This window comes from Struthio camelus, chromosome 4 (assembly GCF_040807025.1).
Source record: "Struthio camelus isolate bStrCam1 chromosome 4, bStrCam1.hap1, whole genome shotgun sequence".
NCBI lineage: Eukaryota > Metazoa > Chordata > Aves > Struthioniformes > Struthionidae > Struthio > Struthio camelus.
Window position 1 is genome coordinate 12,346,754 of NC_090945.1, and position 22,525 is coordinate 12,369,278.

At 39.5% G+C, this 22,525-nt stretch overlaps 1 protein-coding gene across 7 annotated transcripts in view; it reads left to right on the forward strand.

Annotated features, from left to right (window-relative positions):
- The window catches only part of WDFY3 (WD repeat and FYVE domain containing 3), a 194,717-nt gene that overhangs the window by 118,788 nt on the left and 53,404 nt on the right, over window positions 1-22,525 (forward strand). For all 7 annotated transcript variants that reach the window (XM_068941507.1, XM_068941508.1, XM_068941504.1 and 4 more), the window contains 11 exons: window positions 2,218-2,399; window positions 3,866-4,097; window positions 7,031-7,191; window positions 7,920-8,031; window positions 8,441-8,631; window positions 10,608-10,760; window positions 13,207-13,280; window positions 13,383-13,544; window positions 14,591-14,685; window positions 16,518-16,638; window positions 17,771-17,988. In XM_068941507.1, coding sequence (XP_068797608.1) covers window positions 2,218-2,399; window positions 3,866-4,097; window positions 7,031-7,191; window positions 7,920-8,031; window positions 8,441-8,631; window positions 10,608-10,760; window positions 13,207-13,280; window positions 13,383-13,544; window positions 14,591-14,685; window positions 16,518-16,638; window positions 17,771-17,988 — 1,701 coding nt within the window. The remainder of the gene's footprint in view (window positions 1-2,217; window positions 2,400-3,865; window positions 4,098-7,030; window positions 7,192-7,919; window positions 8,032-8,440; window positions 8,632-10,607; window positions 10,761-13,206; window positions 13,281-13,382; window positions 13,545-14,590; window positions 14,686-16,517; window positions 16,639-17,770; window positions 17,989-22,525) is intronic.

The window sequence follows — 22,525 nt, forward strand, 5'->3', positions numbered from 1 at the left end:
GGTGTCTGGAACGTTAGTTCCAGGTACTCTGGTTTTATCATCATCTTTTTGCTGTTTCTAAAGCAAAAAGTTCTCGCCGTACATGCTGCCACTGAGGTAAGAGGATTAGTGGATTCTATTGCCTGAATATGAAAGAATGAAGAGAAGTCTGAAAAAGCCCTGTTTTCTGTTGAAGTGCTCCCTGGTGGAGAATTTTCAAGCTCTGCTGTCTTCCCCCCTCTGCCTTTCAGGTGGGGTGTGGGTTACTCTACGTTGTGGCGGAGAACCCTTGCCCCTGAGTACCGCAAATTAATCATGCCTTTTGGTATGAAATCAAAGAGTGTCTTTTAGAGAAATTAAAAAACCGTATATTGAGAACTGAAGTGTGTTTAAGCATTCAAAAGAAGGGAGTGCAGCGCCTGTTAGTGAAGAAGGACCTGAGAAGTATAGATGGGTGAATGGGGACTGGTGGTCAGCAACTTCTGATTTGCAGCCCTTACTGAGACCCTTGGAGTGGGTTCATCTGGCTACGTGCATCTAAAACGGGGACGTTTTACAGTCAGTGCCAAGGTAGCCAATATAGCTAGCTGATGGAGCCTGCAGTGCAATGCACCTTACCCCCCAGTAGAAGATGCTCACGTCTGGTCAGGTGAATCGTGGCCCAAACAGTACTGATATTCCTAAGGAAAACCTAGGGTGACTAACTGAGATGATGAGACATCTTAATTCTTAGTTTTGACTTGCTCAAATACTTTTAATCACTAAGCCATTCCTTCAGTAGCAGCATTTCAGAAGCTAAGTTTTCCTTAGAATTGCAGGAAAGGAAGAAGAAAAGCCATTGTACCAAGGTTTGAATTCTAAATACCTAATATCTTATTTGCAGCTTTTATTGAGGAAAAAAAATCTAAGGCTTTTAAACCAACTTTAATTCGCTTATTACTGCTATGTAATTTAGCATGATGATTCTTACACAGATGCTTTGAAAAGCGTTCCTTTTATTTGTATCTTTTTGTGTGTGTCACCTAATTGCTTAAGCAAGATAATTGTAAGCTACACATGAAAGCAGTGTTTAGCAAGTATTTGATAAATGTGGCTTAAGGAATTCCAGATTTTCTGAAAATTTGCAGGTTAGGGCAAAATTACTGAGCTACTCAGTAAAATGTCTTTATTTCTTTTTTCTTTTTTTTCCTTCTTTGGGATATATTAAATTTAACGCGGCAGCTTCCTTTTTCTGCTCATAGCTGAAAAAATTTGAGAGGGCCAGTATTGCAGTACATTTCTTATGAACTCTTACTGCTCATTTATGTCAGTGTGTACTTGGTAATTATCCCATCTTCTATTAGGTTTATAATGATGATAATTTCCTTTTTTTTAAAAAAAAAAAAGTACAATTAACTCTAGAGGGATTTTCAGATCTATTGGCCTGACTGTATTTCCAAATATTAATGAGTCAGTGCTGAAATTGTTGATTGGAGTGAAAATAAAACTGGGACGGGTGTTAAGTCATTTTGTCGTTATCTGATTTAATGTGGGTAGAAAAAATTTTAGTCTCCAAACTACAATTTCCTACGGTTGACTGCATACTTCTACAGTCCGAGAAAGATGAAAAATTGTTTTGTAGTTGTAGAGAGACACCTGTTATCTCTTGCTGAGAAAATTTCTTTTAAAAAGAACAAGCAATATTTTTGTGATTTACATAGTGGCATTAGAAAGTTGGTTTAAAAAAAAAAAAAAAAAAACTTCACTAAACTAATTATTCCGGTTTAAAAAGATCAGTTAAAGTTTCAAGGAGAAGTTAGGAGGAGAGAAGTAAAAACATAATTGTCAAAATTTTAAAAGTATCCTAGGAATTTTATTAGAGAAGAATTAAGGCAAAACAAGAACAGGCCTGTTGTTGATATACATAAAACTACACCAGCTTGTTTATATGCAAGGATGTAAGGAAGTTCAGTCTGTCAAGCTGTGATAATATGCTCAGAATACACTTACAAAAAAACAAAAAAACCCTCTGATTTAATTCTTTCAGTTCTTGTATTTGGAAATTTAAAATAAAATATTTAAAACTATTTATATCTCATTACTTTTATTATTGGTCACATTGTTACATGTACTTTCTGAAATGTTGGCTGTAATGTATCGCTGTAGAGTATGTTTCATGCCGAGTCTAATGAAATAAGAATCTTAAAACAGACTAATAACATCTTTGCTTGTTCCCACTAAGTGTTTCTTTCCTTTTAGTTGATGACTTCAGTGAAGAATCATCGTTTTATGAAATTCTACCTTGTTGTGCTCGTTTTCGCTGTGGTGACCTTATAGTGGAAGGCCAGTGGCATCACCTGGTTCTGGTCATGAGTAAAGGCATGCTAAAGAACAGTACAGCTGCACTCTACCTTGATGGACAGCTTGTTAACACGGTCAAGGTAAAATAAAACTTTAAATCCTCGTTTTTACTGTGGGAATGACTTCTCTGTCTCTGCACATGCTCACACGCATTTTTAAATGTATGTACACATGTGTATATGTATTTATAAATGTGTTTATAAAATATAAACATGAAACAAATTATCATAAAGAAATATGTGTAATATAAAAATACATATATAGAAGATATAAAATAGATATACAAAACTGCATTATGTGTATAAATATAGCAAGTATAACATATAGACATATAAAGACACTATATGTGCATGTGTATACATGCACACAAACACACACTGGTGTGTGTATGTGTGTGTATACATACATACAAATGTTTGTGTAGGTGCATATATTTCCTTTACATGCCACCTGTGACCTTGACTTGTGTCCAGGTAGTGTCCTACGTGAAGGTGCAGTAATACCTGCTTTAAAATACGGTCCCGCAGAAATAGGATCCCTTTGTCTGTGATTACCACTGAGATGTCTTATGTTGTTATTTCTTGATCGTAGATGAAACGCATTCAGTTGTAAAGGTCAGTAATTTGTTACCAGGTGGGACAAATTAGGAGGCCAAGTGCAGAGCAGCAGAGAGTCCTGTGGACCTGTCCATGGGGCACTACATGTTCCTGACCTGTAGCTGATAACCTGCAGCTGTAGCAGAGTGTTTGGCCCTGGCAGGCCTGGGCCTTAAGAGAATAAGCTAATCCTAGGGTGGGCTGCAAATTTGCCAACTTTAGTGTTCTGCTGCGCAGGTGAAACAGTATTTTGCCTTTCAGTGTTTAACATTCATTTAGCCAAACAAGGACTATATTAACTTTACTTGTTATGCTAATAACTACAATATATACTAACTGTATCTGACTATACATGACTATACTCTTTTACTGAAAACAGTTTTACAAGGTAGTTAGAAAACGACTGCGAGATTATTCTTGTCATTACATTTAGGCCAGCATCTTATCCGTGGATTTGTTTTTTTGCGTCCTGTAAATTATATCAAATTGAGTTTATCACGTTTGCATTTCCCTACGAAACGCAAAGGGATGCTTTCACTGGCTGCGGGAGGAGGGGAAAGGACAAAAGGATGTAACATAATCTTGTTTCTTTTGGAAAAAAAATGTAGTTTTACATCTTTTAAAAAGCATCACATTTTTAGAAGCAAGATGCAGTATCAGCTCGTTCTTCAGCATTTTTAAGCCCAGAGCTCAGATGTTCTCATCCTGTATCTCTATATGCACCCTGATCTTTTGAAAGCCATTTAACTTCTGCTTTTACGTTTACTTCTTGATAGCGTACCTCACTGACTTTTACTGTTTGGTGTTAGAATACAGTGTGTTACGACAAATACAGTCGTTCAGAACATCGCCTTGTTCGCAAACCACTTTCCTGAATTTTTGGTATGTCTGCTCTCTTTTCCTGCTGCCCGTGCTCTCTCAGTAACTTCACGATATCTCCTTCCTTACAGCTTCACTATATTCACAGTAGTCCTAGTGGGTCTGGTTCTGCCAACCCACCCGTAGTCAGCACCGTTTATTCCTATATCGGCACGCCACCAGCCCAGCGCCAGCTCTCCTCCTTGGTGTGGCGTTTGGGGCCTACTCATTTCTTGGAGGAAGTTTTGCCTGCTGTGAGCGTTAGCACCATTTATGAGCTGGGACCAAATTACGTTGGAAGTTTTCAAGCAGTATACTTACCATGTAAGTACAATTCAGATTGCAGCAAGTAACTTGGCACAGGTGGAGTCGAATCTTTTGTGTATCTGTTTGCAGAAGTGAGAAATACGAAGAAGCCGTAGAGGAGAGGAAAAGCTGTTCGTATAAAGCAGACTTGTATAGCAGCTATTGAAAAGGATGATACAAATCAGGATTACCATTTTAACATACTTCAGCTAGTTCTTGTATTGAGGTGTGATAGAAGTCCTGGTGTGCCTCATTTTGTTATTAGTCTATTTAGAAACCCTTAGAAATGTCTTTATTTGAACTCTGTATAATATTTACCACAGAAAAGGAAATTGGAAAGGCTTTTTAAGTTGACTGTTCCTAAATGTGATAGCAGTCATATTTAGTTACAATTCTTGCAATTTATTCTGTACTTTAAACAGAACTATCTTGAAATGTAATTGATTGTAGTGTCTAAATAGGTTGACTGAGAGTAGGAGGGATCGCGGTACAGCAAATACTCTTAAGCGTTTGTCGCAAACCAACACGGATAATAGTTCTATTGCAATTTTTTTAAAGCCTTCTGGTTGGAAATAGAAGATGCAGCTTGAAAGGACTGGAAGGATCTTTGTTTGACATGTGTTGCCACAGCTTTGTCTTTGAACCGTTCAGAGAATGGAGTCTTCGTTAGCTCGGATAAGAAGAGCTATCGCTAGGCGAGATATTCCTCTTCTGTAGTGCTCCCTGTCTTTCTGTACAATTAGATTCCCTCCTCACTAACGTCCGCATACGGCCAGATGATGTTCGTTGCTTTATCTGGCTATCACAGGGCTTTTAAGTGAAAAATGAATTTTAAAAAAAAGGTGGAAAATACCAAGCCTGCTTGTCCTTGTGTTTGTTTTCTTGTGAGGACCGTAACGCTTTCCAGCTCTTCCTGACAGAAACTGTCACCATCTCAAAAAAGGAGGCAGTGAGTAAAGAGTGATGCAGATGGATGTGTAGGGAGCGCACAGAATCTGGCCTTTCATACCAGATGCTCTCCCTAGAGCTGAGGCAGAAAAGAACCACAAAGGTAGATGGATGGTCAAGACTCTGAAAGACCAAAGTGTCATGAAAAGCAAGTTAGTTCTCCTTGGACTTCTTGAGCCAGAAGCTTTGGGCAATTGAATTTTTTCTTGTTCAGATCTCTGTCACATGCTTGCTTTTCTGACAGCTAGTCAAGCATAGCAAGCAACTCTAGAGTTGAGTATCTGCTAGTTAATGGTAATTTCCCCTGGTATGGACTTTACTTTCTCTTGCTTCTATGTTATGTCCTAAAGAAGCCGGCTCTGCACAAGGTTTTATTACCAAATTAGCCAAAGCCAGTTCCATGAATGGACTTGTTAATTCACTCCTGAGAAGTAAAGATCTTCCTGCCTTTATGCAAGGCCATGCTCCCCAGGAAGGCCATGGCAACTTTGTAATAAGAGTTCTTCATTTCCTAACATGTTGAGCTTTCCCAGTGTGGCAGTGTATTACACCTATACAAGCTTTTTTCCTTTCGTTGTATTTCAGGAGTAGTCTGCTACAGAACAAAGGATGTGTTTCTCTTTGGGGCTAAGCTTCTGTTCGCAGAACATGCGCCATACCAAACCTTAAGGGGTTTGACCGAGGGTACAGTAATTAGGCTCCTTGTCTTTGCCTTTTGTCTTAGCCTCTCCATCCAAAAGGTTTGCTTTTCCTTAACGTAATTGTAACTTGTGGGGATTTTGGAGAGGAGAAGAGCCCCTGCAACCCTCCACTGTTGCCCTTTCGAAGGGAGCTGTAACTGACTTAAATCACTTCCCAGTGCAGTGCTTCTTCCAGAAACTTTATCCTTTTTTTAAGAAAGCAAGATGACTGTCTTCTGAGAATTTTCCTGTAGTTAAACCGCAAAGTGAAAAACTTGGTACGCTTGTCTTGGAAGACCCCTCCAAGACCCGTTAGTTCAAGGAAATGCATTGCTATATCCATTTGCTGGAGTGGAGGAACGTTCTCAGGGCATCCACGTGAGCAGAGGATCAGATGAGGATTTTATTTATGAGGAAGTGTTGAGAAATCAGAAATTCTCTGTCAAGTGAGACTTGAGCCCTGATTCAACAAATTATTTAGACACCTAGCTTCTTGGTTTTCCTCAGTGTGAGGATCCTTGATGCTTTTTTTTGCTTTATAAATCCGTTCAGTGTATTTCACTGGAGTTGCAGATACCTGTTGACCTGGAAGGATGATGTGGAAGCGAATCTCTTTTCTGAGCTTTCAGGTGCTGAGTTTTGCACAGTTCCTCTGAGCATTGTAGACAGCTGTCTATCATAGTGTTTGCAGTGCTCCCTAAGAAACACTAAGGGAGCAGTCGATGAAAAGAGAGAGATTTGACTATATATCCTCTTCACGGAATAAGGACTAGAAAGCCCAGGCATTCTTGCATCTCTTGTGGCCTTCTTTAAGGTAGTTTTACTAGCAAGCTATTATGTAAAGCCTAATGTATGTGTTACCACAGACCAAGGTGCAGATGGACAAAAGTACTTTTCTGTTTATTGACTAATCTGTTTGCCCCCCCTTCAGATGAAAAGGAAGGGAACAGCCCCTAGGCTATACACAAAAGGAGAAATTTTTCTTGCAAAAATTCGGACGAAGAACCACCATGTCTTGTGCTGCGTGGCCAAGCCACAGGCTACTAGTTGCCATGAGGAGTGAATAGAGCAGACCTTTTAAAAAGAAAATGTGTCATGTGTTGCCTTTTTATTTCAACTAGTGTATTTGTTGCGTAAGTTGTATGCCATCAGGTTGTACATGGGTAAGGTGAGCAAATACACAAAGGCGATATTATAGCTCAGCTATCTCTAAAAGCTCTCTTCTGTGACTGTTCTGCCGTATAATTTACTTAATATGTTACTCTTAAACCTGACCACAAAAACAATGCTATTTTTGAAATGAGCTTTTTTCATGTCCTTAAGGCAAGGATTCTAAGTCAGAAGGAGTCAACCCATCTCCGGTATCTTTGGTACCAGAAGAGAAGGTCTCTTTTGGTCTCTATGCGCTCTCAGTTTCTTCGTTCACAGTGGCAAAAATAAGAAAAGTTTACAACAAGTTGGATAGTAAAGCCATTGCAAAACAGGTATGTCTGAAAATAAGTTTATTGGTACGTAATACTTGTTAGTATGAAGTAAGTCATTTAACTTTGAAGTATTTTTTTTCTTTTGTTCCTTTCTTTGAACTATTTTCAGGGGATTTTGCTCAAAGGAATGTTGTGTTAAGAACACAAGAAGAATAACGTGCTTATCAGAAGTATTGCCTGTAATTATTTTCTTATTTTTAAGTGTTTATTTGAGGGAGATTGTACTCCTAGATTTTATTCGTATTTTTAAAATTAGCAGAAGCTGTATATTTTATCCTCTTTTGGAAATATTTTGGCTATTTAATGTAGATAACAGTTGTTAATTCTGTAGAATAAGTTAAGATCATATTGTTGAGCAACGTCATTTATACTATTGCAGGTGAACAAGCTGATAGTTTACTTGGTCTTTTCAGACTGAAAAACTGAATATTAACTTACTTTTTTTTCTTCAGAGTATATTAAAAGTCAATGAATTGTTTGTACAAAGAACCATCAGTGGTCTCTTTTAAGTTAGCTTGATTAATCACTTTTAAACTTTGGACACTGAAGACTCCTTTTTTCTCTAGAGGATGTCCTAATGACTCTAGGGAAATTGAGTTTTTTCTTATGTTTCTCATTCGTTATCGTAGGAGAAAAATATGCAGGTTATGTTCAGGCTTATAAAAAAAAAAAAAAAAAAAAGTTCTTCCTGTCAGCCCCCTTCTTTCTTGTTTTCCTTGTTTGTTCAGCTGGCAATTTCTTCTCATGAAAATGCCACACCTGTGAAGTTGCTACATAACTCAGCAGGGCATTTGAATGGACCAGCACGAACTATTGGTGCAGCTTTGATAGGATATTTGGGTGAGTGTTTGATAATTAGTATGTTTAAGCATTATTAATCAACAGCGTATAAGAACTGAAGTCTAGAAGATAGATTGCGTACATGATTATTATGTGTGTGGTGAATTGTTAAATTTATTTTGTTTGTTGACATACAATCTATGTCTTTTTATTGATACAGGATGCTTGTTTTGGTGTAATGAGGACCGTTATAAAAATATACTTAGTTGACTTTCATTTAACTCATAAACTATTTTACAACAATGCAATATTTCCTTCTCTTCTTCTGAGGTTATCATAATTCATCTAGTGATATTCTCTTCATAAGTAAAGCAATGCTGGAATGTGGGTTACTTAGATTTAATCTTAATGATTTTGCACAAGAAAAATATTTTATTTTGATTAGTTTATTTTCACTACCTATACACAGGAGTAAGAACATTTGTCCCCAAGCCTGTTGCCACTACACTGCAGTACATAGGTGGAGCTGCTGCTATTTTGGGGCTTGTAGCCATGGCATCGGATGTAGAAGGATTGTATGCGGCTGTGAAGGCCTTGGTTTGTGTGGTTAAGAGCAATCCCCTAGCCAGCAAAGAAATGGAAAGAATCAGAGGTTATCAGGTATGTAAAAAATGTCTTAAAACAAACCCAGTAGATTGAATGTCACTGTCTAGCCTTTTAACTCTCATGGGAATTGTTTTTGTGTGTCATGGTAACACAAGTGTCTGTTCCAAGTTTAATGTGCTCTTGGCTAAATACCCTAAGCAAAGTGCTTAGGATGGCCTTTAAAAGAGAGGATGGAAAGTTTTTCTAATCAGTTGCGCTCATTTAGCTGCTTTGTTGAAACTGTCACTTCATTAATAACAAGAAAGAGCACTAATACAGCATACAGATGGATTGTTTATCCATTTACGTTACCCCCTGTAAGCCCAGGAGCTGCTGTCTCAGTTGTCTGCCAGCAATAGAGGAGGATATGGACACATGAAGGAAAACAAACGAGGGGGCTGCTGGAACCATTATTTCAAGCATGCTTGTCTTTATAGTGAGTGATGCTGTTCACTTTCAAGCTTAAGTCTTTGTAATTCTTCTTTGGGCTGGGGAAAGTGTAATGAGTTATGCAAAAGGATAAGCTGACTGAACTGAAAAGATCTTCCTGTGACTAGTGAATTTTACGTTCTCATGAAGACAGCTTTACTGCAACTAAACACTCAGTCCGTGGTGCGGGCAGCATATTTACAAGCCATTTTATGCTGCCTGCTAGTATGTTTTTGCAAAAACCTTTTATCCCATGCAGCCTATTCCAGACATCGGCGTGTTTTGACCAAACAAATCTAAACAGCATCCTCCTTGCACTATAAGCAGCCAGTGGGTCATCACGCATCTTATTTTCTACCTCCGCAAGCTGTATGGTTTGGGAGAGACTCTCAAAATCTGCATTTCTTTCATAATGTTTCAAAGAGGATGGTGAAGTTGAGAGCCTGAAGAGTTTCTACCAGAAGATGAGAAACAGTGATTGTAAATCTGCCAATTCGTTCTTTCCCAACCCAGGTTACAAGAAGTTAGAGCAGAAGTGAGGACATAAAGGATAGCAGCCACAGTCGTGCCTAGGGTAATGCAGAGTAGTGAGGGTCTGGATTTTATTCTATTTTGTTTTTCTAGAGTATAAGTCAATGGGACAGAAGTAAAAGGGGCTGTGAGGTGTAGAAGAGTACCCAGAGAGATGTCATTGATGGGTTCAAGCATACCTTGGGGTTATGATGATCAAGAGCTGGGAGTTGTTTGAGTTCAGGTTATCAGGAACAGACTGGAAGGGGTGTAAGTTAGGTAGCAAGGACTGTTAGCAGTGAAAGCCTCAGATACCGTTTTTATTGTTGTACGACGTGAACCTGAGTTACAGCAGTTCCAGGGTTAAAGTCCATAAAGACTGGCTCTTGTGGAAGATGGAATTTTTTTGCCTACAGTGAGTTTATTTTGGCTTTGATGGACAGAATGATCGTCTTCACAAACCATGAACAAACCACTTTTAATCACTTAAGACGCCTTACTGCCACCGACATGCCATCTCCCAACAGGCTAGCCGGAGATCTGTAGTAGTCGGGCTTCTTCAGATTTATGTAGTGATGGATACTTTTCTTCAGTGATAGCATACCTCTTACTTGTATGTGCAGCCCTAATGGGGCACAGACAGGTCTATGCAAGTCTGTCATATCCATACTTATGTCCAGGAGCACAGCTCTGTGGGAGAGGGTTGTGTGCTGTCTTAAATTGTGGGTGACTGCCAGGGGTGTGGGAGGCTTAGGTGTGCGTGCCTACCTCTCAAGGGACTGGATGCTGTCTGCAATGTAGAACAGAAGGTGTTTTGTGAACTGGAGGGTGTCCTTCCAGCCCTGTGTGCACCCTTTTTCTAATTAACCTTGATGCCATTTTCAAGCTTTTTCATCAAAAGTGTGAAGTTTCAGAGGTGCTTTCTAGGTGTTCTAAAAAATTATCTGGTGTTAAAAGGGATGCAGACAATTTCATCCATGCTTCGTTTTACTTAGGTAACATTGTCTGCGTTTTCATAGGCTACTAATTTCTCATCTGTTTACTTGTTCAAGTTACTGGCAATGCTGTTAAAGAAGAAACGTTCCCTTCTGAACAGTCACATCCTCCATCTGACCTTTTCCTTGGTGGGGACTGTCGATAGCGGGCACGAGACCTCCATTATTCCCAACTCTACCGCCTTCCAGGATTTGCTCTGTGATTTTGAAGTATGTAAAGCTGCACAAAAAGCTGATGATATTGGGTGTAGTGAATGATTCAGGTGCTGATAGCATACCTTAAATATTGAATGACAACAGATTACGTTGTTTTCCTGAGAACGTAGTATTTGTGTGTGTGGTACAGTAAAGTAACTCAGCACACAGATTATTGGTAACTTTCCTGCTGCGATGGCTTTCATCACTGTAGAAATAATTAATGGGTACCACAGTTATATCTACATTTTGTTTAGAAGATATGTTTCGTAGTTTTGTGTTCCACAGCAGTTTCTTTTAAGCCGTGTGTCCTATTGCAATTAATATATTGAGGCACGAAAGATGTGCTGGAAATGGCAGTAGGAGGAGAACTTTCGTCACAGCAAGTTGGAATCTCTTCATCACGTATCTCCTGTAGAGTTAGTAGGAAGGCAGTTGAAATTCTGCTTGCACGACCTATGAAACAATTGAGCATTGTCATTTAAAACTGAGGAAAGTGGAGGAATTCAGAATTGTATGCTAATATAATTCAGGCTGAAAATCAGTGTTATACAATGCCTAGAACTGTGTACTGTTTGTCCCTTTTGTGTTATCTGTGTCCAATATGGACTGAATAAAACTATTTTGAGTCTCATGTGCTTTTTCTTAAAAAAAAAAAAAAAAAAAAAAAATCCAGCTATAAGATACTGACTTAATAGTATATGCACATCTTGTACAAATCACTTTAAGACAGGGAATTACCCATTTCCTGGTTTTAGATGTCCATTTAGATATTTAAAAGCACTCCTGGAGACTGTATTTAATGATCCAGTATATGAAAAGACTGCTGCCACTTAATATAGCCGCCTTTTAGCAAAACCACATAGCCTTATTAACTTTTTGCTTTGGGAGCTTAAAGGTCCTTAAAGCACTGCCCAAAAAATTGTCAAGTTCAATAATACACTGCAATTATAGTGCAAAGAAGCCGAAAATGAAGAGAGTTGACTCTGAGTAGGACAGAAGGAATTTGTTACCCAACTAAATTTCCTCTTTTTTGATATGTAGTGCTGAAACTAGAAATAAAATAGACACAGCAGACTGAACTTTTCACTAAATGCTAATTTCGCAGTATAACAAAGTTGGGTGTTGTTTTTTAACAAACATTTTTTATTAAAATAATACAGACTTTGTGTTCACAAAATTAAACATAGACCTGATGGAGGTGGTTACCTCTCTTTGGGGTAGTATTTGTGGTGTAGAGGTCTTAAGCTAGATGAACTGTTGAGCAAAGGGAAGGGTGTTAATCACAGCCGCAACTCCTTTCACAGACAGCAAGATCTTCACCAAGTCGTGAGTACTTTGTTGAAGACTCCCCTTTTTTTCCATAAAGGAACCAGCTGAGAAATTTCATCAAGGTTATGTATTCAGTAAGACAGCGATTACCATATGAAAGATCCAACTTCAAATTGTTTAGTTTAGATCTTTTTTTTTCTTTTTTCCTGAAGACAGAGAACAACTGGAGAATGAATAAGCTTAAGATACTAAAAATAAATGAAACTAATAGGTTCGTGAGTCAGTGAGAAGAAATTTTCAAAAAGCCTTAGAAAGTCACTCTTTCTGGTTTTTATAGTATCTCTTCAGCAATCAGTGACCCAAGCGTTCCATTTACGTTGGATAACTTAGATCTTCTTATTCTTATGCTAAACACGGAAAAGGAAAGATTGGTTCTGATCATTTTAGATTAGAAGAGAAGCAAAAGCAAGAAAACTTTTGTTTAAGCCAGTTTTATACACCAGAGCTCAAATATTCATTATACTTTCTTCAATAGCATGTCAATTTTAAGATTTGCAACCGTAACTTTGAACTTTCTGGCTTTCAAATGTTTTATTGCTTCTATTGATTGAACAATTGATTTATTGTTGGGGATCTAAATCATTTAGAACTCTGTGCAGGAAATGCTGGGTATAGATAAAAACAATTATCATTGAAGACCTTGAGTTCAGTCTTGGCAGAAGGTATTAAGTTAATTTTATAAATAGAAAATCTTTGCTTCAGCCAAATAAGCTTGATGCAGCACCTCCTTTCAACACTGTAAACCCCATGTAACTCCTTTGGAGTCGGTGGTATTTAACCACCTATCTTTAAATTAAACAACAAAAAAAAAACCCACCAGAGACGGTGGAGAATTTTTTTTCAATTACTCTGTTGTCTGCATTATATGCTTACAGAGAATATCTTTGCTACCGCTATGTTTCTTGAGTCTTTACATGCATATGTAATATTAATCTGAAATTTAAGAACAAACAATTGAGAACCTTGAAATGAGCTTTGAGCTCAGTGGACAGATGAATAGTAATGTAGATGAACAGTTCAAATCTCTTCAAGCCTTTCATAACCTTCGGTATAATAATCTGGAGTGTCAGTTGTTAATCTTAAACTGAGTTTGTGTATAGAATGTACCATTGCTTATTCTGTATTTCAGGTCTGGCTTCATGCACCCTATGAGCTTCATCTGTCATTATTTGAACACTTCATTGAACTTCTCACAGAGTCCAGGTATTAGTTGATGCCAACCTAGTAATGAGACTTACAGGATAAGGTAATACGTAAAGGATACTCCAGGTTTAAATTGCCTCTTCCTTTTATTCTTTCTTTCAGTGAAGCAGCAAAGAATGCGAAATTAATGAGGGAATTCCAGCTCATCCCAAGACTACTCTTGACTCTTCGAGATATGTCTCTGTCCCAGCCCACTATTGCTGCAATTAGTAATGTGCTGAGCTTTTTGCTCCAAGGCTTCCCTAGCAGCTATGACTTGCTCAGGTAGCCCACACTTATGTTACTTCTGGCTTTTGTGTTTGTAGTATGTTGGTGATACTGCCTAAAACTGCTTGTGGTAATACTGTTGTGGAATAATTAACGTGAAGCACCCACGTACTGAATTTCTTCCTGTAATAAACAACTGAGCTAGACACAGCCGATAATTGTATTAATGTGTGAGTTTGCATATTAAATTCAGTTTATGTCTAAACAGGTATGACTGGTTAAACTGGCTTAGTTTTCCAGGCAAAGCAATGGGGCTGAATGCCAGCTTTACTGCTGACGTGAAACACTGAGCACTTCTCTGAAATACCGTTGAATGTTCCGCTCTAAAATGCCATGCAATGATACATCCTGTTAAAATGCAGCTTTGATTACTCTCTTGCCTGAAAGGTTTATTTCAAGATCTCTTCTAAATAATCACTGAATAGAAAAATATTTAAGGCTGTCAAATATAGTACTGTTAATTATGACTGGTGCGAGTTGCAAATAATAATATAACTGTCATATATGTGAGTATTTGAAATGCTTTTAAATGAGTTAGCTTCCTTAATAACTTAATATTTATTTCTCCTATGTCATTATAATGGAAATAGGTAGAATATTTTAGTGCTTGGGTGCTGGCAGTGTTGCTGTCGCATCTCAAGGTGTAGACATAAACTTTATATCAGATTACGGTAATATTATTAATATTTTTTGATGTAATATTGTTCAGGTGTGATGGTTTGGGAATAATTTGGTTTTCTTCCGTTAACTTCTGGTGTTCCTTTAGCTAGGACTTGCAGGGGTCTCCCAGTTCCCTTCTCGAATCCCAGCATGTTTAGGATCTCTCACTTGCAGACTTGTCTGCTAACAGTCCAGTTTATACGTTAATTTGGTTTTTGTCTAGTAACTTTACTTAGAGGCCATTTCCCTCGACCTTCAGATGTGAGAAAGTTGACATTTTAGGGTACCTGCCTCTCCTTAGTCGTTTATTAAAAGTGAATTATTGATAGATGAGAGTGCATCTGTCACATCAAGGCATGATGGTTTTTTCTGTCTCCATCAAGGTTTGGACAGTTCATCTCTTCCACTTTACCTACATTTGCAGTCTGTGAGAAGTTTGTAGTCATGGAAATAAACAATGAGGAAAAGCTTGACAGTGGTAAGTGACTGCATGACTTAGGAGCAGGAGAAGTGAAATAATTTGTGATACCTTCTGCGCTTAAATGCTTTATTTTTGACAATACTGTAATTTTGTTATAACCTGACTGCAAATTAGTTATGGTACTTCAGTTTTCAATATTGTGCGCTAAGCAGCGCAAAAGTAATCTCTTGTTTTATTTTCCTTCATTTTAACACTGCATGTTTTGTTCTGATTCTTCCACTCTCTCCTTCAAATCAGTTTTGCGTCTCTGCTTGTTTATGGAGAGAAAAAAAGAGAGGAAAAAAATAATAGTGAGGAACATCTGCCCTCCAGGTGTGGAGGAACTGAAGGAATTAATGAAGGGAGTCTAGGCTGTTTGTTTTCAGACAAAAAAAAGTTTCTTTGCTGTCCTTCAATAATACTTAAATTTAAGTATTTGGAGAACATTTCTACCCTTGTTTTCTAAAGAAAAAAGGTTTATGCAGTTGTGTTCTTTATTCATCAGTCTCCCCTAATAATAAATTTTCAGCCTACTGGTAGATTTCAAGCAAATGACTAGGACTGGCTGCTCAAAGACACTGTTTCTACATCTGTTGTGAATGCACTGGTACCCTGGGACAGGAGCGAAAAGAAAAAATCTGTGGCGTGAGCTTCAGATAGCGCTTTTAGTCTGCTCTTCTGAAGAACAAGGTTTAGGCAGTCTGTTCATTCATCGTTATCCCCAGTGCCTCTCCTGTTGCTTCTGAACACTTTTGCTAATTGCAGTTTCAAACATGATTAAATTCCAGCTCTCTTAGTGCACAGCAGTGAGCGAGTATTGGAGAGAGATCCAAACTGGTGCTCCCACTAAGGACAAGGCAAAACTCGGTCACTGCATACTCTTTTGGCAGCAGCTGCAAGCTGGCTGTGTGTTTCTCCAGACTAACCACAGCCTGTCCTGCTTTTTTGCCCACCTGAGCTGTTGGAGGAACATGTGGAGGAATTCATGCTATGGCAGGAATGGAGAGGGAAGTTTGGGGCAAAGGACACAAGATTTTTTAGGATGCTGGTCTTCCTGAGTTTCACTGTATTTTTGCCATAGAGTATGTCTTTTTTTTCTGTCTGTGACTTCTGTACAGGACTCTGGACCAGAATGCATCTATTTAACTGCCTTCTTTCTTGCAAATCTCCCTTCAAGTTGTGGGTTTTTTTTAATAATATGAAAACCTGGTCCTCTGCTGAAGGAGTACCTTGTGCAGAATAAAGTGCAATAGGAAGATGTCACAAAACAAGTGTAAAGTGACCCCTGCGATGCATGTGTTGGCTTGTTACTTTCTTTGCAGTTTTCTAGTAAATGTGCTTTTCAGCTGATGATGAGTTTGGGGATCTGTCTGAAAGCAAAGGAAACAAATTTTACTCCCTGTTTCTTACATGGGGAGGGGATAAGGAGATGTTGATTTTATTTCCTGTTTTTTTTTTCCTCCAGATTGCATAATATAGAATGTTTATCCAAATACAGTATATTTTGTTTTTATGGCTCTGCCTTCCAGGAGTGGCTGGCTTAATTAATTTAGGCTGCCTTCCTTTTAGATTGTTATCTGAGGGGCTGTGATTTCCTTCTGCCCTTCCTTCAGACTGACCAAATGCTGTGTAATGATAGTGAGGCGCCAAGTCTCAGCTAATACAGTGCGTTTTTCAGCACTGTAAGCGAGGTCAAGTGTAGCAGCATGCCTACACTTCAGCATGGCTTTCTGTTGACCCGAGCGGGAGCGGACTGTATATACTGATGTGTGGATTTTATGAATAGTCTTTAAAATGTCCAAGTTCTAAAAACCTGATTTTGCTTCTTTTTTTGTTTGTGCTTTATTTAGGAACAGAGGATGATTTTGGAGGACTTGTTTCTGCTAATCTTATTCTACTGCGGAACAGGTTATTAGATATCCTTCTGAAACTGCTATATACATCCAAAGAAAAGACAACTGTTAATTTACAGTAAGTTTAAAAAAAAAAAACCCACACACTTCAGATAGAGACAGAGGATATGATTTTTAATTTGAAGGAGGAGAACTGTACTGGTCCAGCTCTATTTGCTAGCTGTATTATATAGTTCTATAGAAATTCTTGATCCTATTTGTACAGGTATTGCTGAATTAGCTTTAGGTATGCCAGCAGAAACCAAGTGCCTGATACCTCAGATGTACACTCCCAGTTGTGGTAGTGAAAAGAATAGTGCTGAGGAGATGCAGGTGTAAGTAATGCATATTCTAATCTGTTGTATTAACTGATTTTGTTTCAAATCTTTCAAAAACAGCTGGACAAGTTTAACAGCGTGGTGACAGCATTAGTGGAAAGTTGTTTCAAGTTAGGAACAGCACAAATAAATAACAGCATATGCTTTACAGGAGAGGAACATTCATTTTAAATTTGGGAGATTACTTTCTTTATATCAGTTTTTAGAACTTTGAGGGACAAAAGACCACGAGTGAGAAGGATGCAACAAGAAGAAATTTAGGTGTCTGGCTACTTTGATTTTTAATTTTTTTCATCTTGAGAGCTAGATTTGGAACCTTCTGCTTTCCTCCCATACTACTTTGTAATGTTTTATCACAGTTTCATACATGGCTATAGAGAAAATACAATCTGTCGAAGAAGTAAAATTTTGCTTTTAGGGGAATGGGATAGTCAACTTGAGCAGTTTCATTTTGTTTAGGATTGAATGGTTTCAGTACTGTGAAAACTCTGTACCTGAGTATGCCTCATCTAGAAGTATTTGGAGATTACAGTTTATTGACAAATATTTCTAGTTCAGCATTCCAGATTGCTTATCAAAAGCAGTAACTGCAGTAACCTCATGCCGGTTCAGACAATCCCAGTAGCTTGTCCCTTTCCACTAAGCAAATGCTGACATCAGTGTATGGGTTGCATTTAGAAAGACTTGCTGAGCAGCATTTGCTCTTATAAGGGAGGCTTAGCTAAGAATTCAGTTTATTCTTGGATTGACTGGAATTTTCTATGATCCTCTTCTAAGTTTGCCCTGTAGTGGAGGGCACTGACTTTTGCTATCCAGTAGGAGAAAAAATGCTCTAATATGTGCCTTTTTTTACTTTTTTTTTTTTTTAATTAGGGCGTGTGAAGAACTAGTCAAGACACTGGGTTTTGATTGGATTATGATGTTTATGGAAGAACACCTGCATTCCACCACCGTCACGGCAGCCATGAGAATTCTTGTGGTCCTGTTGAGTAATCAGTCCATCCTGATCAAATTTAAGGAAGGTCTCAGCGGTGGAGGCTGGCTTGATCAGACGGATTCTGTCTTGACCAATAAGATTGGTACTGTGCTAGGTAGGACACCTCAGCACTCATGGTTGAAGGATGTATGTGAGTTTGGGGGCGGGGGGGGGCTTAAGATTTTAAGAGAACTGTGCAGCTGATGCACCCTTTCTGTGATAGTGTTGTCTGTGCTGTGATCAGATGCCTCTGCGTTTTGGTTTTCTTAGAATAAAGAATTAGTTTTTGTAAGCAAAAGGGAGCAGTTTTACAAAACTGTCCTTCAGCTGGCATTATGCAGATTTCATTATATTTCAGTATTGCCTATTCATCTGCATGAAGCCTGCGTAGCTAAACTATAATCGATTTTCTGTTATCTTCAGGGCAAGGTTAAGTATGTCCCATGGGCAAGCACATCTGAGCTAAATGGAAAGGCAGCATAGCTGTACGCGTGAGGTGGTGCTACACTTAAGCTAATAAAATTCAGTAAAATTTATTAGACTATTTACTGCTATTAGTTACAGCATCATGCGATACAGGACCTGAGCTGCTTCATCTAGTCAGGTCTGTGCCAATTAGATTTTGGATTTTTGCTACCTTGGGAATTTATTTGTCTGCTGTATCATCAGCCCTTGTTTTCTCTCTCTTGCTTGCTCTCATGCTCTGTCTTGCTCTTTCTCATTAAAAAAATTTTTGGTGGGTTCTTAAAGCCCGATTTATCCAGGATATCAGCCCTTTCCATTACCCTGCATAATCTAGCATTGACTGTGTAAGGGTTTAGTATTACAGGACCCATTTTGAACATCTCCAAGCTGTCTGAAATACTGGTCATCAGTTCTGTGTGGACAGGGGTAGTGCAGAATGGTGGATGATTTTATCTTGCCCTTCCAGCTCTCTGAGTGTTAATGTGTACTTAGTAGCCCATAGCTTATGTTGGCACTGCAAGCAAAAATCTGTAGATAAGCTGTGTGCAACGTATGTATAACGCCAGAGAAGAGGGCCCCTGGGGTTTATGTACAGGAGAAACATGGGGCTGGTTTAAGTTAGGGTGTTATATTGGCCAAAACGTCAGCCTGACACGGCGCCCCTGCTCATGTGGATTTAAGGAAGAGCAGGAGCTGGGAGGCAGGAGATGCGTGGGGAGATGCTCAAGGAGGCAGGCGGAGGCAGAAGCTGCTGAAGGACGCAGCTGGAGATGCCCTCCTGGAAAGTGGCGCCCATGTGCCAGAGGGTTGCACCTCCAAAGGGACCGTGATCCACACCTGTGAGGGACGGCAACATCCCGGCAGCGAGGATATTGAGCGACTGGGAGGAGCAGCGCAGACTCACTAAGAAGCGGGGAGGGCGGACAGAAACCATCACGGACATGACCCCAACCAACCTCCTGCGCTGCCTGTCACCTCACCGAGGCATTGGGATGAACCGAGGGCAAATGTGCAGCAAAAACAAGGGAAGCTGAAAGCAGCAAGAGGGGAAGAGAGGTGTTTACTTAAGTGCTTATTTGTTTTCTTTGCCTCAATACCCGAATCGATGGTTAGGAGTTTGTGTGAATTGGCAATAAAATAAATTAAGTAACAATTCCCCCAGTCGAGACTGTTTTGCCCCGGCCTGGCGTGGCTCGGGATGGGAACAACTGGCGTGACTTTGAAACTCTGGAAGCGGCCTAGATTCTGGTATTGTGGGCTTGTGCTGTGGTGTAAGCGGTGCAGCCGTTGTGTCTGGCGAGGTAGGTGTGAACGGTGTGCCCAGAGGCGGCAGATGGAGAGTCTGAGGTACCCGAGGAGGTCCTCACCAGGAGGGAAGGTGAATGGAAGAGATGGGCGGGCGCTTGCTCCAAGGCACTGCCCCTGTGGCCTGGTGCCGAGGCTGTCCCTGCACAGAGGTCCCAAGGACCCTAGCCCAGGAGGTGCAGGGGTGCCTGCAAAACCCCAGGAGCACAAAGTGCTGTGGGGTGCCCTAGGGTGCGCTGCGTGCTCCTGGTGGGACGTGCTGAGCAGTGCCTGATCCTGCAAACAAGATATTCCCGTGGAGGCGCTGGGGAAAAGACGGGAACGGGCTGCAATTGCTTGGGCTGCTGGAGTGTGTTTAAAGGCAGGCGGGGTCATGCTCACAGCACGGCTCCATCCCACTGCTTTATCAGTTTCCAGCTAACAGTGCTTCAGAGACCAGAAAACTGCTCAAAGATTGAAAAATATTCCCCACAGGACTTAGCCTGAAAGATGGCTACAAGCAGGAGAGACGGTATGGTCGGAAATCTGGAGAAAAAGAAATTCTGTAAGCTTACTAAAACAACAGGGGACTTCGGGTCTCTCTCCTGCACTAAGAACAGATATGTCGTTAACAGTTTGCTGGTGTCTTTGCAAACGTGGCTCTTGGGTGTTCTCCCAGCAAGAGTGCGTTTTGCTGTTGGGGCTTCACATTCCAGGGTTTCCGACAGGTCTGAGCAGGGCCGTGTGTTTTATTCCTTCTAGGGGATGTCAGTGGCTTTGTCTCGCTGTAGGTGCGTTATCAGGTAAGTCGGGCTGCTGCTCGTCAAGCCTGCAGAGTCTTCCAGGGTATGAATGGCGTTTGCGGCTTGTCGCTGAAGTAACTGGAGGGGCCGATGATTGCCCGTCGTTCAAGGGTTAGTTGTCTTCAGCAGCAAGCACAGCCAGTGAACGCTGAGAAGAAATGTTGTGAAAGAAATATTGAGAAGAACGGTGATGTGGATTCAGTATCATTGATTATTCACGGATTCATCTTTCTCCTCAAATCACAGCTGTTCTTCTCCATCACTTTTCTCATTTTACTTCATCTTGTGTACTCTAATTGATGGGGCCTCTTGTCATGATAGCCCAAGGAGAGCTTTCGGAAAGGTGTTGTAGAGATGATTTTAAAATAATTGGGTTTTTTAGCCTCTTTTTTCTTTATGTGAGGCAAACTTTTTAAAAGGGAAAAATGCAAGCATAGGATGCATCAATCTTTGCTCAAGGGGTTTTATTACGTTTACTGTGAAGTTTTGCAGTTTAATTAGAGACTCCAGTTTAAATCTCTAGAGGAGACGTGGTTTATTTGAAATGCCCATTAAACATAGGAGTGCAGAGGAGCTAAGAAAACAAGTGCTCTTTTTTTTTCTTTTAAGGTATTCCCTTTCTTCTTCTTCAATTGCTATTTCAGCCTCTCAACTAGTGAATCTTAGCTAGCTGTGCATTCACTGTGAAGTTTCCCAGAACAAACAGGACATTAAACTTATTTGAGGTTGACAAATCTTTAAGGACCTGTTAAACTAGTTAAGAAGAGGCAAGAACCTCTCCCTTCTCTTGTTGCCACCATTACACCAGCCCTCGTCAGAAGGAAGGAATGTATTTGAAGGACATATGTTCCTCAAGTTTTGCACTTCACTTTCTCTGCTACGTTAGTTATATTCAGGCATCTAATTTAGGAACCTGCAAAGGATATATCCTGTGGCTCTGCTCTTTCAGTCGTCTGAAGATAGTGCTCTGCAGACTCTGTCCCAGTTGGAAGGTGACTGAGAGCCGCTGAAGAGAAACGGGAGTCTTTCCACGCGCTTGAATAGACCTTGGAGTCGGGGCAGTTGTGTTCGTAGCACTTCTCATTCAAAAATGACTGCATCTCTCTGTGTCGCAGCAGTATATGATCTCTTTCTGGCTAAAGACTTTTCCAAACTGGTTTGTTTTAGGGAAATAGTTGTGAAGCTTTTGTGAAGCAGTCTTATTTTGGGAGGAGGGCTTTTCCTGGAACGTAGGCTTTTGTACTCGTTGGCAAAACGTGAAACCCAGGCTTTTGTGTTTTCTCTCTCTGAACTCTCTCAAAACGTTTTATGCTCTGTTGTTTCTCTCTTTGCATAAATAAAACTATCTAGAAAGTCTGTCTACAGTTGTTACCCATAATATAGCCCTCAGGATACCAAACTAGAAACATATGATAATTCTTTGAATTATTAATGAGTTATGAGAATTATGGAAAACAATTTATCTGAAACCATATTGTGTGTGCAAACATTTATTTTTAACATTCGTACTGTAGCATCTGTTGTTATTCCGAATTATATCTTGTATTCTATTTAAGAAATAATTCTTTGACAGTTTGCATGCACACGTCTTAAAAATCTGAAAACCATTGATATTTCAGAGCATTAACAGTTGTTCATTCAGTATTCACTCTAATGCCTAATAAATACAAGTTTTCTTCAGTCACAGAATCTTTCTAAATTAGATTTTGGTTTACAGTGATGTTTGGAGAGAATTTGGAAAGTAATATTTTTTCATATTATAGTATGAGTCTAGCGCCGACTGTGACCACAGAGATACTTTTAAAATTGCCTCTCATCAAATTATAATGACCTGTCCAAATATCTAATTTTCATGCCCTGTTTTTTGTTTTTGTTTTTTTTAATAAACTAAAAAAACTGGCTCCAAGATTCCTAGTGAAACTAGATGGCGGCCTTTTTTGTCCAAGGTTACTGGTGGGTTTCATGCCACTCTGTAGCAAGGAATTCATTAGTCTGATTCCTGGCAGATATTTACAGTCTGAAGAGTCAGTTTCTGAAGGAAGAAATATCTGTATTTGGGCCTCAGAAAAACAGCACGACTGACCTGACCTCTGACAGTGT